At 41.2% G+C, this 15,660-nt stretch overlaps 1 protein-coding gene across 2 annotated transcripts in view; it reads left to right on the top strand.

The window, feature by feature from the left end:
• far1 (fatty acyl CoA reductase 1) overlaps positions 1 to 14,730 on the top strand; it is a 35,153-nt gene extending 20,423 nt beyond the window's left edge. The window contains exons 6-13 of one of the 2 annotated variants that reach the window (XM_085169177.1): positions 1,227 to 1,404; positions 1,742 to 1,786; positions 2,066 to 2,193; positions 2,284 to 2,351; positions 4,754 to 4,925; positions 8,045 to 8,174; positions 9,353 to 9,480; positions 11,156 to 14,730. In XM_085169177.1, coding sequence (XP_085025303.1) covers positions 1,227 to 1,404; positions 1,742 to 1,786; positions 2,066 to 2,193; positions 2,284 to 2,351; positions 4,754 to 4,925; positions 8,045 to 8,174; positions 9,353 to 9,480; positions 11,156 to 11,315 — 1,009 coding nt within the window. In that variant the 3' untranslated portion in view covers positions 11,316 to 14,730. Of the gene's footprint in view, positions 1 to 1,226; positions 1,405 to 1,741; positions 1,787 to 2,065; positions 2,194 to 2,283; positions 2,352 to 4,753; positions 4,926 to 5,424; positions 5,597 to 8,044; positions 8,175 to 9,352; positions 9,481 to 11,155 lie in introns of both variants that reach the window. The other variant, XM_085169175.1, reaches the window with a different exon arrangement.
• The last annotated feature ends 930 nt before the right edge of the window (positions 14,731 to 15,660 follow it).

The raw sequence follows: 15,660 nt of genomic DNA on the forward strand, positions 1-15,660 counted from the left end.
GGCTGTTGTGTAGCGGTTGAATAGTGATGAGTGAAACGACCTAAATGAGCTGGAATATCATTTTTCCTTTTGCCTCAACTCTGGCTTTTATATGGAAGGTGGAGCAGATGGGTGTTGTTGGCAATCTTCAGGTCTCTCTTTTTACCTTGTTCCAGTTATGTAATCATGACAACTGTGTTGTTCGTGTTTGCATTTCTTTGTTCTGAGCACATTTTTAGGAGTGTAGTCACATGTGGTTTGCATGGAAGAGAGGGTTGAACTCTTTTCCCACCTGGTCTGTTGGAGACTTTTTTCCTTTTCTTTTTCTCTCACGCTTGAGAACAAAAGAGCAAATCGTATTGCTTAGCAGACTTGCTGCAGACTGAATAAATTAATAAAATTGTGGGCACTGGTAATGAAATGAGGTATTTTGGTCCATTTAATGAACTTGTGCATCAAACAACAGTTATTCTCTTTACACACATTATCTATAGACGGTGTATATAAAAAATGGATGTGTATACATGTCCATTTATTTATTATAAAAAAGCAAAAACATGGAAGTTGCCATTTTGAGATGCTCTCAACTTTCTGAATTCCACATTGTAGAGATTTTGGATGTTTTTGGTGTTGACGGCCGTCCCAAAATCCCTTCATTGTAGTTTTAGAGTAATCTTTGATGAGTGAACGCTGTTGGTTTGGCTTTAATTTGAGCTTAATGTAGCTCATTACTACTTGTTTGCCCTTTCCCCTGGTGTGTTTGTTAGTGAAATGTTGTGTGTAATGAGAGCATGGTGCAGCGTGGGAGAGACAATGACATTTTACACAAACGGGTTTAAGCAGTTGGTGAACTCTAAGTCTAAAGGAAAATAAAGTGAAAAGAAGGACATGAATGTTGTTTTGGCTGTTATACTTTTGTCCTGTAATTACAGCTTTGTGTGAGTAAGGCTCCCCTGGAGGTGTGGCTTCCTAACGCTTGAAGCGAGTTATTCTGAACAGCAGCAGTAGTGACAGATGTGACAACCTACAATACGTAGGTATTGCAAAGCGTTGAGGGGAATGTGTCATTGCCTTTTGGATATTCTCTGGGTTTAAATGTTGTTGGGGCAGTCACCCACACAGTGATTAGTACTGGAGAATGAGCAATATTTCTGTTTACTTCACAGACTGGAAAGCGCTGCAGGTCATAAATTAAATGAGTAAATGAAGCAAATACAGGGCTAATCTCTCTGTCTCTCTCGGTCCAGCTGGATGGATGACGATCTGGTATCTACACTGACTCCCAAGCTAATTGGCGAACATCCCAACACTTACACCTTCACCAAATCTCTGGCCGAATATATGGTGCAGCAGGAGGCTGGAGACCTCAACATAGGCATTGTCAGACCCTCCATAGTTGGAGCCAGCTGGAAAGAGCCCTTCCCAGTGAGTAATTCCAGATGCTGGTGTTACGCTGCGTTTTCATTATTGCTGTAGAACCTTAAATTGGTAAAGAACAATGCATGCTCTTGTCTTTTATATATTATTTGGATTTGTTCCCCCCCCCAAATTTGGTCTTCTTCACCTCTCCTTTTTGCCAAGCACAATTGTGGGAATTCTCCTAAAGTTTAAGCAGAAGTGTGATTTATTTATTTTTTATTAAGTCAGTTGAACATCTGCCTGAAATATTTCAGCTTTAATATTTTCATTGCTTTTGTTAAACTTTGTCATTCAGCTTTGGTGAGTAAGCGCATTGTTTCAACATTAATATTCTATCTTTCAGGGCTGGATTGATAACTTCAATGGACCCAGTGGGATTTTCATTGCAGTAAGTACACAGGAAACATAACTGTAGGTGGGGTCTAGAAGTCTAAACTGTTTTATGATTGCTTGTATTTACAGCACAATCAGAGAGCTTTGAGTGGTATTGAAGTATTTAGGATTCAGGTGGTAATTTACTGTTATTCATGATGATTGGTTACATAAACAACTGTGCCGTATGTTTGCTTTGAAGAGCTAGTTGTGGTTTATTAGTTGTTATAAAGTCTGTGGTGTGTTTTCCACAAATCGGTTGCATAAATACTTCCTCTACGCCGCCCCCTCTTAGGCTGGTAAAGGGATCCTCCGAACAATGAGAGCATCTAATAATGCTGTGGCTGACCTGGTTCCTGTAGATGTGGTCATCAACACTACGCTGGCTGCAGGCTGGTACTCAGGATCGCAGGTGCTTAACAGGTGAGAGACTTGCATATTAACACAACTTTAGCCAATATCTGTTTTTGAATTCATCTTAGTTCCTCTGACATCTTTCCCTTTTTACGGCAGGCCTAAAAGCATACCCGTGTACAATTGTACAACTGGTGGGATTAACCCGTTTCGCTGGGGAGAAGTCGGTAAGACAGTTTCTTGCCTAAACGCAGCCTATGAGTGGGGGAAGCCCCTGATAGTGGAAGCTTATGCACTTTAACGTGGCGTCTAATGATATACCCTCACTGTAACCCGATTCCTGGCCTGCCACACCCAAAGCAGAAGCTTTTGTTTACCTGTCCCTTATGGATATAGATTTAGGGCAGGAAAGTATCCCAAGCGCATCTTTCCCCAATATAGAAGTTAACATTTTGGAAAACTGTTCATAATCTCATCATGTCCTGTATTTGTGCTGAATTCTCTTAATGCTTTGCATTTAAATTTCATGGTTTAAACTGTAGCTCCTGCTCTAAGTGCAGTGTTTTAAGCTTTTAAATGTATAACCACTATGTCCTAAAACTTGAATTCTGCTGTGCCGGCAGTTAAATTACTGAGCCAGGTGCAGGGCTTGCATATATAAAATTAGGGTGGCAGAATGAGCTTGTCACTCCCCTTTATTTAAAGTTGCACTGTGCATTAAAAAGGTGACAGATAACAGCATGACACAGTTTCAAATAGGAACTGAGAATGAAATGACTTTATCCAGATCATGTAGAGGCCTCAGGGTTTAAATGATATTACACAATTTCTCTGTTTGCAGATCTTGACAACTTCTGCTACATACAGTGCTGTGCAAAAGTCTTGAGCCACCCCTCATTTAATTAGTTTGCTTCCAAGTTGCCAGATTTCTTTAGTATTATTATTATTATTGTTGGTGGTCATGAGTAACGGTTCTCCAGGCTTTCTAAAGGTCCTTTAAAGTTTTTTTTTTTTTTTTTTTTTTTTGTTAGCTGCTTTTTTCACTTATAAAAGAAGTGAGACGGGGACACTGCACAAGAACTGGAGCAAAAACCAGCGGCAACAGGTCTGATGGAGTGATTAATCCAAATGTGAAATTATTGTTCAAATCATCAGTATGTACAGAGCTGGTCAAAGGTTCACAGTGAGGCTACGTCCACACGTACCCGGGTATTTATGAAAACGCAGATTTTTTTTTTTTTTTTTTTTCTATGCGTTTGCACCTTTCGTCCACACATAAACGGCGTTTTTGGTCACTGAAAACGGAGATTTTTAAAAACTCCGGCCAGGGTGGAGATTTTTGAAAACTCCATTTTTGCATTTAGGTGTGGACGAGAAAAACGGAGCGTCAAAGGTGTGCGCATTTTTTGACGTCACAGTGTGCGCCACGTTATTGTTTCGGTGAAATGAATTTCTACAATACTGTTACTGTTAATTGTTCTCTCTGCAGTGTTTAAATGCTTACATATACACACACAGTTACTGTCCCTCCACACATACGACTCGGTTCTGCTTCTCTGCCCCAGCTTTGTTTACTTTTTCCCACCGAGGCTTCTAGACTTCTGATTGGCCAACATTTCTGCACGGTTAGGAATATATCGCCACCTGTTGCTTTGGCATGTTCCTAGCAGCATTTTCCTTCATTTCTGCCTTTACGTGTGGACGGGATTATTTTTTTAAACGGAAAATCTCCGTTTTCAAAAATACTCGTGTACGTGTGGACGTAGCCTGAGTGTCTACATCCATCTATAGAGCAGGGTGGAGGCTCTCTCATGGTTTGTGGCTACATTTCACCCAGTGTTGTTGGACATCTTGTCAAAATTGGAACTGTGAACACAAACGTGCCTCTGTAGACTGATCCACTATGCAGTACCATCTGCTTGGCAACAGTTTCATTTTTCAGCATGACGATGATCCTGAACACACAGTAAACCTGGATGGGAAAGTGTAGGATCATCTCGACAGAGAATGGAACAAAGGGCATGCAAAATTCAAAGAAGAGCTTTAAATGCCTTTAAAGAACCCTGGAGAACAGTTCCTGAGGACTACTTAAAGAAATTACAATTTTTTTTTCTCCACATGGAGCATACATTCACATCCATTTCAATAGTTTGGACAGGTTGCTGTCTGAGTTCTCATATTGAGGTGAAGTGTGATTATTCTCACACTGAGCCAATCAACAGCAGTAACGAGTAGCTCAAATGTATAGGAGTCAACAGGACTGAACAGGCCAATCGCAGCAGTTGCATGCTGATAGGTGCACATTTGGTTACATCAGTTGCTGTTATGACACACCTCATCCCCTGTAATGCTGCCATTTTTAGATGCCTGATGTTATTCACCATTATTTGTTATTGTATTAGCACCCTTTTGTCTGGCTAGTTTCCTAACAGCTAAGGCACTTGACAACTACGAATCTAACTTTTTCTAGTTCCGGTACAAACCTTGTGGCTTTGTATATCTGCAGAACATAAACTATAGTTTTCCCACATGGCTCAACCTTCTAGCCAGTCATAAAGGCAAAACAATGTAACGGCGATCTTAAAGCTGCTCATTGATGACTTGTGTTGAACAACCTTCTGTTTCTTAGAGTACCATGTAATATCCACATTCAAGAGGAACCCCCTTGAGCAGGCCTTCCGTCGGCCCAATGTTAATCTCACATCCAATCACCTAATCAATCAGTACTGGATCGCCGTGAGCCACAAAGCTCCGGCCTTCCTCTATGATCTGTACCTCAGGCTGATTGGACGAGAACCCAGGTAACCTCGTCATTGCCGTTTCGGATGTGCCGTGCCGCTGCTGTTCTAACAGAACCCCTACCCCAAACACACACACTCGCATTTCCGCCGGCTTACACTGTCACCCTTCCTTTATCGAAGTAGCCTAACGTCATAGCTGCAGTGCTGCTGTGTTAAAGATGCTTGTGTGCAGTTTTGCAGGTGAAGAATGTATAACCCAGCTGCTCTCCCGAACATGCTGGATTCTGCACTCTTTGCGTCTTTCTAATGTTTGCATTTTCAGTTAGATTTCCAAAAAGTTCACTTCAGTCCAGCTCATAAATGGACTGAAGTGGACTCACACTGTCTTGTTTTGTTTCCAAAGACTAGATCCAGTGTTCTGTTGTGCTGCTAATGAGACGATTACAGTGGGCCTGCGTCTTTCCTTGTATCAAAAGGAGGAGAAAATGAACGTGCATTCCTTTTCTTCTCGTCCTCTGTGTCCTTCCTGTTCCGTCATATGTGATTCTCTCTCCTACAGAGTACTGTATAAACATGTCCTTCAAGACCAATCCCTTAGAGCAGGCTTTCAGAAGGCCCAATGTCAATCTACGCTCCAACCCCTTTACTAATCAGTACTGGACCACTGTCAGCCACACGCTGCCAGCCCTGCTCTATGATGGCTATCTCACGCTGATGGGCCGGAAGCCCCGGTAAGGTTGCAACTGCCCCTCAACCCTCTCCTGTCTGCCAGTCTGCCCCCTGCCTCTCCCGATTTCCCCCACACTCCACTCCTCCCTGAATGTGTCTTTTTTTTTTTTTCCTGGGAAGGTGGAAACAAGGGCAGAAGGAACAATGTTTGCAGTGTCTTTTCTTGACGTCAGATGTTAATGTAGGCAGTATCCGAGCATGTGTTTTCAATTCAAAGAAGATGCCACGTGCCTTTTTTTTTTTTTTTTTTTTTTTTTTTTTTTCTTCGTGAACAAGCCATGCTGTGAACATGACATCCATTATCCGCCGGTCTTCACCCAATCATGGAAAATGCTGAGGCACCACGAGACTTCTTGACCAATCGAGAAAGTTGTGCTCAGTTGGACATCTTGTGTCTCACTGAAAACAACACTACTGCATGCAAACTGATTGGTAATTCATTCTTAGTCGAAATTCTAAAGCCACAAATATTTCAGACGGTAAAAGTGACACTTTTATAGTTTTAAAATCAGCAGTGCTGCTTCTGATTAAAAATAAATAAATTGGACAAAACTAGCTGTGCTTAACTGTCTGAAATACTCATGGATGGCTGAATGGGTAATTTGTATTGACCCTAACTGGCTTTGTCACCAGCTACAAGAAATGATTATCCCTGCTTCTGTATGCTGATCAACCATGCATGTTTGTCACATCTTTGCTGTTCGCAGAAGGAATCTGAGTCATATCAATCTGCCTTCATTAGTGTAGCAGTTTAAAAGGACAGCATTACAGGCCTCGCGTTGCAGCCTGCCATTTCTGTTCATGACAAATCGAAACGTCTGAAGTAATTTGATCCAAAAGTGGTTAACATTTACACTTTACTGGATGACAAAAAAGGTGGCATTTGAAGACTCGGATCCCTTTTATCCTGCTAACATTGGCTGCTTCTTTGCACACTCATCACAACATCACCTTGAATCATTCCTACTAAAAATTTGATTACCTCCATCTGAACTAACACAAAAATTAAGTATCTTAACTGGATTCATCTGTGTTACCAGGAGGACAATATCGCCTCCACTGTAAGTTTATTTTCTGACAAACTTAAGCTGATTTAGTTCATTTTTGTGTTGAGCTTTTAATTATTTTGGGTAAAATATTGAGCTAGACTGGGTCATGGGTTCATTTGAGAGTGAACTGTCTGTCCTCCTGGTCTATAAACAGATTAAATCCAGTTGATTTGTGTCACTCACTTTGCCGCAGGGGAGAAATTGCCACCTTGACTTGCAGTGCTATGCAAAAGCTTGGAAAATACTCCTATCTTTCAGGCAAGCTATAACCTTACCAAAAACTGAAAAAAGTATGACCTCCAAATGTCCTAATCTGGGGTTTAATCAAATTAATTACATGATTGAATTTAAATTGTCTGGAAAAACTACAACATGCTTCCTTTGTTCTCTCCAGGAGTAAGAAAGTTTTAAAAAGTGCTGGCAAAAGAAAATGATGTGGAGCAGCTGACAAATCAGTTTTCCACAAAGCTTAAAACTTTTTCTTGGCACTTTTTAAGATTTTGACAGGATGGGAACAATAAAAGTTCATAGTTTAGATCAATAAATCAGCCACAGCATTAACTCCACCTACCTAATAGTTTCAGATTGCTTCATTTGAGTTTTCTAACCAATCTGGACAAACATCAGCTGAGATGTACCTTTGGTTTCTGGCTCAGGACTTTGGTATTACTAGTTTGAAACACTGAGTGTTCACTTCTTCTGTCATTTGCGTTAACGCTGTGGCTGATGGCTACCGTATGCAATCTCATAGCACTGCACAGCTCAAATGATCACTTTTTTAAATCAAAATCAGCTTAATCAAATGTGCAAATCAGTGACGTCATGCCCATAGCGTAATCGGAGAGGCTAAATCGATCTGAGATATACAGGAATAACAAATTTGACTGCAAACAGTTAATTTATATACATGCATATATACATTGCTCTCTCTGGTACCTGTCTTTTATAGTCTAATATTTCTCTAGACTGTCTAACCCAGGGGTGGGCAATCCCAGTCCACGAGGGCCGGTGTCCCTGCAGGTTTTAGATGTCACCTTGGGTCAACACACCTGAATCACATGATTAGTTTGTTACCAGGCCTTTGGAGAACTTCAGGACATGCTGAGGAGCTAATTTAGCCATTTAAATCAGCTGTGTTGGTTCGAGGACACATCTAAAACCTGCAGGGACACCGGCCCTCGTGGACTGAGATTGCCCACCCCTGGTCTAACCTCTGCCCCTGCTCCCAAACACTTTTGCACACTCGTCTCCTTTCCTTCTCATCCTGCCTCTTTATCCCACCACTCTTTATCTGTCCTGTCCTCTTCCTCATCTTCTGGTCCTACTCTGCAAACACTATTTATCCACAACGCTGCTGTCTTTTCCTTACACTGCCCCTCCGCTACATGCCGTTTGCCATAGGATGATGAAGACGATCACTCGCCTCCACAAAGCCATGATGGTGCTGGAGTATTTCACCAGTCACTCCTGGGTGTGGAACACTGACAACATGGCCATGCTGTTGGCCCAGATGAGCCCTGAGGATAAAAAGGTAGGGAGGGTCGCTATGAATAAACAATGTTTAATCATCGCTCCGCACACTGCTTCATTCACGCTCCGCCTCAGTTACCCGTGCCTGCCCCGCCCACGCTGCAGTCGTTTACACGCTGTGGCAGAGTGGAGTGCCAGAGTGATAATGTCTGGTAGTAGGCTGGTAAGGCAGAGCGTGATTCATTCACTGCTGATGTCAGTTTGTTGTGAACGGGATCATTGTTCTGCATTGCAACTGTCTGGAGGAATCTGGACTCAACGTTACGACACTGACGTCTTGTGGAGTCTTTTCGAGTCAATCCGGGGCATCAAATTCATGTTACTGGCCACATACAGCATACTTTCATGTCAGATGAGCCTGTGTAAAGAACTTAGCTACACATTTAATCCCCGATGTCTTAGTAATTTAAAAAAGAAGGGCAAATTCAACAGTTTTTCTAATGTTGCTGTAGCAAAGAATGAAATCTCCTGGGACGCCTCTTTGGGCTTAAAGTAATCAGAAATAAATGTGCAAGTTTACAGAAAGTTCTGGTAGCTCGCTGCCCAGACTAATTATGAAAATTATTAAATTAATTCACTTATTTCTACGGCGGTTCTGTTGCAAAGAACGGAAATTTCTATAGTGGATGGGTTACTCTGTTATTTAGGTGTAGCATGAACGGCCATCCGAGATGTTTTTATGTAGGAGAAGCTGTAACGGTTATGAAAATACAGTTAGCTTAAAAATACTTGGCTTGCTCCAAGCTGTCCGGTGGTTCGATTCTGGCCCCCGGGCCTTATGTTTGACACCTCTGCTGAAATTAAAAGTTAAACTTTTAATTTCACAGAATTTCTTTTAGTGCATTTGTCTCGCCTAACGAGGATACAGGCTCCTTAGACGGAGGATTCAAGGGCTTGAATTTCCTTACTGAAGCAGAGACTCTGTTCCCACGTCCCCCAACAGTTGACCACACAGTGCCTCGCTTGTATTATTTCCTAGAAGGCACCACTGGGGGGGAAACTGCCACAGTAAGCTGGAACACTTTCAGATCCAAAATGCAGCCTTCTTACTATGAAAGCGTCCCCTGTTGAGAGTTGATCTAAATGTTTGTTAATTCAGAATCGATAAAGGTTTGTCTCTCATAAACAAATGTTGCTGCTGAGGCATACTGAGGGTGTTTCTTGTTTCTCTTGCTGCAGATATTTAACTTTGACGTGCGTCAGCTGCACTGGGCAGAGTACATGGAAAATTACTGTATGGGCACCAAAAAATACGTCCTCAACGAAGAGCTGTCGGGGCTGCCTGCTGCACGCAAACACCTCAACAAGTAAGAAGTCTATGAAATTAAATCTGTCATTCTTTCCTCCAACACAGAGACACAGGAAGTAGCAGCATTCAAAGTGATGGGCTCTGGCAGGTTCTTTAAAGTTCACCACACAAGATGCTTTTCTGCATCACCAGTTTAATGTGCTGTATGCAACCTTTCGTTAATGGATTTGAAAACTTTTTATTGACAATATTTAAACGTTCTGTAACATAACAACAGAAAGGAGACCTCAAACAAGCCTGACTTTTGTATTAAGGATTCAGGATGACTTTATCACAGGATTGGTCTCTTTTTGGCTGTGGTTGTCTGACAGTCTGCTTGTTAACATGGAAGAATTTTTGCTCACAAATCCAAATACTGTTTTGGCTGGTTAAAGTAAAAATGCAGGGTTGTTTTTTTTTTTTTTTTTTTGTGTGTGTGTTTTTTGTATTGTTTTTTTTGGTTTTTTTTGTTTGTTTTTTTTTTTTGGGGGGGGGGGGGGGGTTATGCAAGACCCACACTGGGGTAGATGGCCAGCTAGTTATAAGTTGGCTACACAATATTTGTCTAGTATTACTTTGGCACATCCAACTCACTCTTATTATACTGATACAAGAGTACACAGGGTATATACTAGAGGTGGGAATCACCATACACCCCTCAATACGATATTATTGCAATTTTTTTTTGTATATTTTTTTTGTAATATTTTGCGATATTCAGATTCTGTACATAAAGGTAAACTTTATCAATATTCATTTTATCTAATATCAAAGTCTCACACTCAGTCTTTCTCTCATTTCAGTTTTATTGTTGACAAACTGAACGGTTTGTATTACAGTCTAGTCCAACTTAACTGAATCAACCATCTGGTACAATTATAGCTATTCTGAACTATGCAGTTTATGAAAACTATGCAGCCCCTTCAGCAACTGAAGAATTTGAAAGTAAATTAAAACAAAATATAATTTTACATTAAATAAAAAAGTTTTAAACTTAATTAAAATATGTTTTATTTTAATTAAGTTTAAAACTTTTTTTAACCAGCAGACTGAGAGACAGCTTTTTCCATCTGCCCATCAGACTGCTGAACACTTCATAAGACACCTCACCTTCACTACTGGAACTTCAACATTATGCACTCCATACTGTACATTAATGCCACTGTTTTGCACATGTCTCAACCAACTCTTAAATTAAAATAAGTAAACTGTCATATTTATTGCTGCCATAAAAAAAGTTAAACACATTTGGACAGTGAAGGAATGTCAGGATTCTTGCTCAGAAAAAGGATCAACATGCTCTGAAGTCAGAGCACAAAAACCTTTTTTTTTTTTGTAACAAAATATTGATTTCTGCTGTCCCTGTATCGATACATTATTAGCAAACAAAATATCACCATACTACACAGTATCGATTTTCCCCCCCACCCCTAGTATATACACCAGTGTCCTAGTTCGTGTACAGTGTGCAGGACTTTGGTACATGCTGCACTCGACCATTGCAGGACAATGTGATGTATATGGTATTACTGTTTTGGTTGGTCGCTTATGCACAGTTTACAAGCATGTCTTAATGCCTGTGAATCTTATTAATTAGGTTATTATTAGAGAGCATTCATTGGAAATGACACATTATCAATATGAAACAGTCTAATGTGGTGTATCACATGTCTCACAATCTGTTTTATTTGCAGGCTGAGGAACATTCGTTACACCTTCAACACCATCCTGGTGGTGTTTATTTGGCGCATATTCATTGCCCGATCCCAGATGGCCAGAAACATCTGGTACTTTGTGGTGAGCCTCTGCTTCAAATTCCTGTCCTACTTCCGAGCTTCTTCGACCATGAGATAATGACCGAGGGACGCGGTGGCGGGTTGCGAGGCGGAGCGACAAAAGAAATTAAGAAAAGACTGGCTGCTTGTGTTCAAAGTGCTTGGAAAAGGAGAAAAAAAACAATAAAAACATCCGTCTCTGGTCTCTTTTCATTGACACCACCAAACCATTTAACAACTCAAATACAGATGGAGCTACCTGACAAGCCTGGAGTTCACAGGGGTCTGTTGGCTATCTGGATCTCTGGCATTTCATAGAAACTCAGTGCATGGATTTATTGCACCATACAGCTCCGATTCATAGCACTTGGACTAGTTGGAACAAGCCTCGTTCTGTTCATTCCCAGCATGTCCGGTCCTCCTCCTCGGCGCCAGCTTTGCCCAAGAGCAACCTTCTCTAAACCTCTAAACCTGCTCATCTCGCATCTTTGTGCTCGCCTGGCTGTCTTCCTGCAAAACGAAGCTATGCATTGGATGATGCTGCTGCAGAAGTCCCCAGCTGGTTTTGAATCAGTCCAGGCTTCAGTCACGTCAGATATGTTTTAAGTTGCAAGTGTAAGTTGTATATCTGTCATCTGAAAAGATAACTGGTTTTGCTGTTTTTGTTCCTAACCCCAAGCGCGAAGCCATTTTAGCTAACACGTGACATTTGCAGCGATGGCTTGTGGAAACTGAAGTATAAACACGGGAGGGGCTTGCTTATGCTGATTTTTATGTCCCACAAACAGAATGGCCTTTAGCCCCTCTCGCTGCTTGTGAGAAAGAAACTGTCAGCAACGATGCACCTCTGCATGTTCCCCCAGTGGACTACGGTGGCAGACTCCCTAATTACAGCAAAGCACAATGTAGATTGTACTGTAGTGGCTTTACCCAGTGCCTACAAAACCAACGGTTCTTGCATCAGCAGATATCCGGCTTCTTCTTCAGTTTCCTTTTTTGTTTTAAATGACGTCTGAAAGTTATTAAGCTACACTTTTGCCAAAACGCATCTTGGCTAACATGCTCATACCTCTGTAAAACGGTGGGGGTGAGATGGTTATTTCTTCTCGAATGCTTGAAAAGTAAGCGCTCTTGTACCGGTACAAATCTTGAGTTCCACACTGTTCTTTTAGTACACTACTTTTCAGGTAGCACTAATTGTAGCTCGCCATCATTGTGAAGGGTTTAAGTCGTTTTTCTTTGCAAGTGCATGTGTTAGAGTAACTTCGCTGGACATACTGTATTCTATTGCTGCTGTTTATAACCTCTTGGACCATTCGTTGCCATGTTAAGTCTTACATTGTTGGAACTGAGCTAATTTGTTTGTCTTTTCCCCGAGCTTTAATGAAGCAGGGTGTGACTGCGTGCTGTTTGCTTGCATCTTAGGCCATAGAGATTTCAAGCACCTACATGTTTGTCGTGCCAAAGTCACTGAGGAGTGTGATTTATTTTCCCCCCCCCTCTTCTCCCAAATCTCACAGCATGAGACATTTTGCATAGATCGTATGAAAGTCCAAGACTCAAACCTGAATTGTGCCTGAACTTTTGTCAAGATAATGTGAAATGAAAGTAATCAAATCTGTTTTCTAGTTATTTTCTGTATAACTCTATTTAGGTAGACGACATATAACACAACAGATGTATTTTTATGCTGATAACATTGTGACTAGTTTACTGATAAAGAGCTAACTGAACCAACTTCAGCTGCTGTATATTTAAAATAAAAAAATAAAAAGAAATTTAACCTGTTAATAAAAATGTAAATGCAGTAGATTAAATGCTGAATTTGGCTGTTACAAGTTGCTCGTCATATGACTTTGTATATACATGCACATTTTAACTTTTTCCATCACTGAATGTAGTAGACATTCAACAGCCTGACTTCATTGCTCAGCCAGATTCTCTCTGACTGAAATGACAGCTCTGAAAAATTCTGTAATTGCCTGTGATTTTTAATATGGGAAAAGCTGAGGGACCATGTGACGAATTCTTGCTTAACTCTGTTTCCTTGTGAGGGTGTGAAGTCTCTGGTGTGATTATGACTGTTCTTGTTTAGTGTGGTGGGGGGAGGGAGGGGAAATAAAGCGACGCCATGTCTAATTCAGGGTTTTCTCACTTCTGACGTCAGGAACTACTGAATCCTACCAGTGGATTGTTAAAACGGGGCATTGCACGCAAGTATTGAAATGATTGTAAACCTCTAAAATCACAGCTTTGAACAGTTTAGGAATTGCATTGCGTTATAGCATTATTTTGCAACAACCAAAGTTTTTCTTTGGCACATTTACATTTTTGTGATATAAGCTTGCTTGCAAAAAAATTTTTTGTGCATGTTAGAGGAATTTAATGTCATACAAGCAGCTTAGGGAAAAATGTTTAGTGTGCCTCTGTCCAAAACGAAATCCAGCCACCAGAGTAGTTTCTGCAGGGCCAAACCTGATTGCAGCAGAAATTTGGCAAAGAAATAACGTAACACAATGCATAACAGACGTTTGTACGTTTTGATAGAGTAGGTGATGCCAGTTTCCTTTAAGCTAAATTACATTTTGGGGATTGAGAGGCATCCATAGACTGTAGATAAAAGATGTACCTACAGTGCCAACAGCCACTGATTTCTTTGAAACAGGACGTGACCATATTTGGATAAAAGGTTGAGCGGGAAAAGTGATGCTACTGCTACTAATGGCTAGATAACTTGGCAAAGTGCCAAAGGTCAAATGTTATGCTAATGTTTGGCTAGCTTAAAATAACTTGGCAGAAAACTGAACACAAAGGAACGGCCACTTAAGTGCGTATCTTTAAACATGATTGCAGTTTTAAAAAGTATTTTGTTCATAAGATGCCAAGTTTGGATATTGCGTTGAGCCGGCCTCAAGTGGCCATTCGAGGAACTGCAATTATTGCTATTTCTACTGTGCTTTCATTTTCATAGCAATCGATTTCCAACAGACTCGAGATCAAAATCTCTTACGTGCAACAACTTTAGCTCTCCTAACCTGGCAGAAAAAAAATGCAATCAAGAAGAACCCTACTGTTCATAGAGGGGAGGGACAAAAAGATTAAAATGTGTTTTCGGGGGTTTTAAAAAGACTCGATGGCCTGAGTATTTATCCCCTGCATCAAAGGAGCGGTAGTTTTATTTGGCCTTTTTAGATGATCAGTTGATCGCAGGGCACGTTTAAGGTGCAGAATAAAGTTTTCATCAGTGGTTGTGAATGCATTTAAAATGATTTAGTTTCAGTGTTTGATTTTTAAAATGTGAGGTTCTTGAGGGGAGGCCTGTTTAATCGCTCCTACTTTGAGTGCAGTGATGAATATCGGCCCCACTGTTGACTCTCAGAAGTTGGGAAAGGGATTCTTGTCATTCATTTTAATGTGACACTCCTCAAAAAATATCAATGGGTGCCTTTTGTTTGTAAACCAAAAAGAAGGAATAAACAATGTTTAATCTTCTAGTTCAGAAGTTATGTTTTTCTTTTGTAGTTGAGTCATTCTGGCACACAGCTGTAAATCACATGACTGAACCATTAGTCTCAATCTGTCCAGCTGACCTGTTTTCCTGTTTCCTGTAGTGCATTACACATCAGCACTCCACCTCACGCGCTGTATCTGGAAGCCAGATTAAAGTGGAAGCTATTAGACAGCTCCATTAAGATTCAGTGTGATCAGGATTATACTTGTCTCCAGGGATGAGAGGATTGGCCTGTCATCATTTTTGATGGCTGTTTTCATTTTCTAGAAACCACGACTGGAAGGGCTGCATTTCTAATAAAGCTCAGAAGCAGATCATTGACGCTGCACTGTGTTAACCTTTACTTTGCACACATTTAAGTCTAAAACCAGTCTTGCCACAGTTCTGAAAGCTCAGTCACACTGTGTGAGCCCGGACAGGAGCGGGTAACATGATTAATGGCTTAAGTAAAAGCAGGAGTCTGCATTCCAACAAGACTGCAGTCATGAGAGATTCCATCTTACCAGGTTTTATCAACATGCAGTTAGTTGCGCCACAGTTGGTGTGTATACTTCACTAATGTCCTTTCATCAACGCTACGAGGTGCAGAGAAGTACACACCCCCATCACCATCAACGGCGCTGCTGTGGAGAGAGTGAGCAGTTTCCGCTTCCTTGGTGTACATCTGGCTGAGGATCTTACGTGGTCAGTACACATAAACAAAATAGTGAAGAAGGCGCAGCAGCGCCTCTTCTTTCTCAGGAGACTAAAAAGATTCGGCATGAGCCCCCGCATCCTCAGGACTTTCTATTGCTGTGCCATTGAGAGCATCCTCACTGGATGCATCACCACCTGGTACGGCAACGGCACCGCTTACAACCGCAAAGCTCTCCAGAGAGTAGTGCGGTGCTCTGAACGGATAATTGGAGCTGAG

The sequence above is a fragment of the Neolamprologus multifasciatus genome, chromosome 7, assembly GCF_963576455.1.
Source record: "Neolamprologus multifasciatus chromosome 7, fNeoMul1.2, whole genome shotgun sequence".
NCBI lineage: Eukaryota > Metazoa > Chordata > Actinopteri > Cichliformes > Cichlidae > Neolamprologus > Neolamprologus multifasciatus.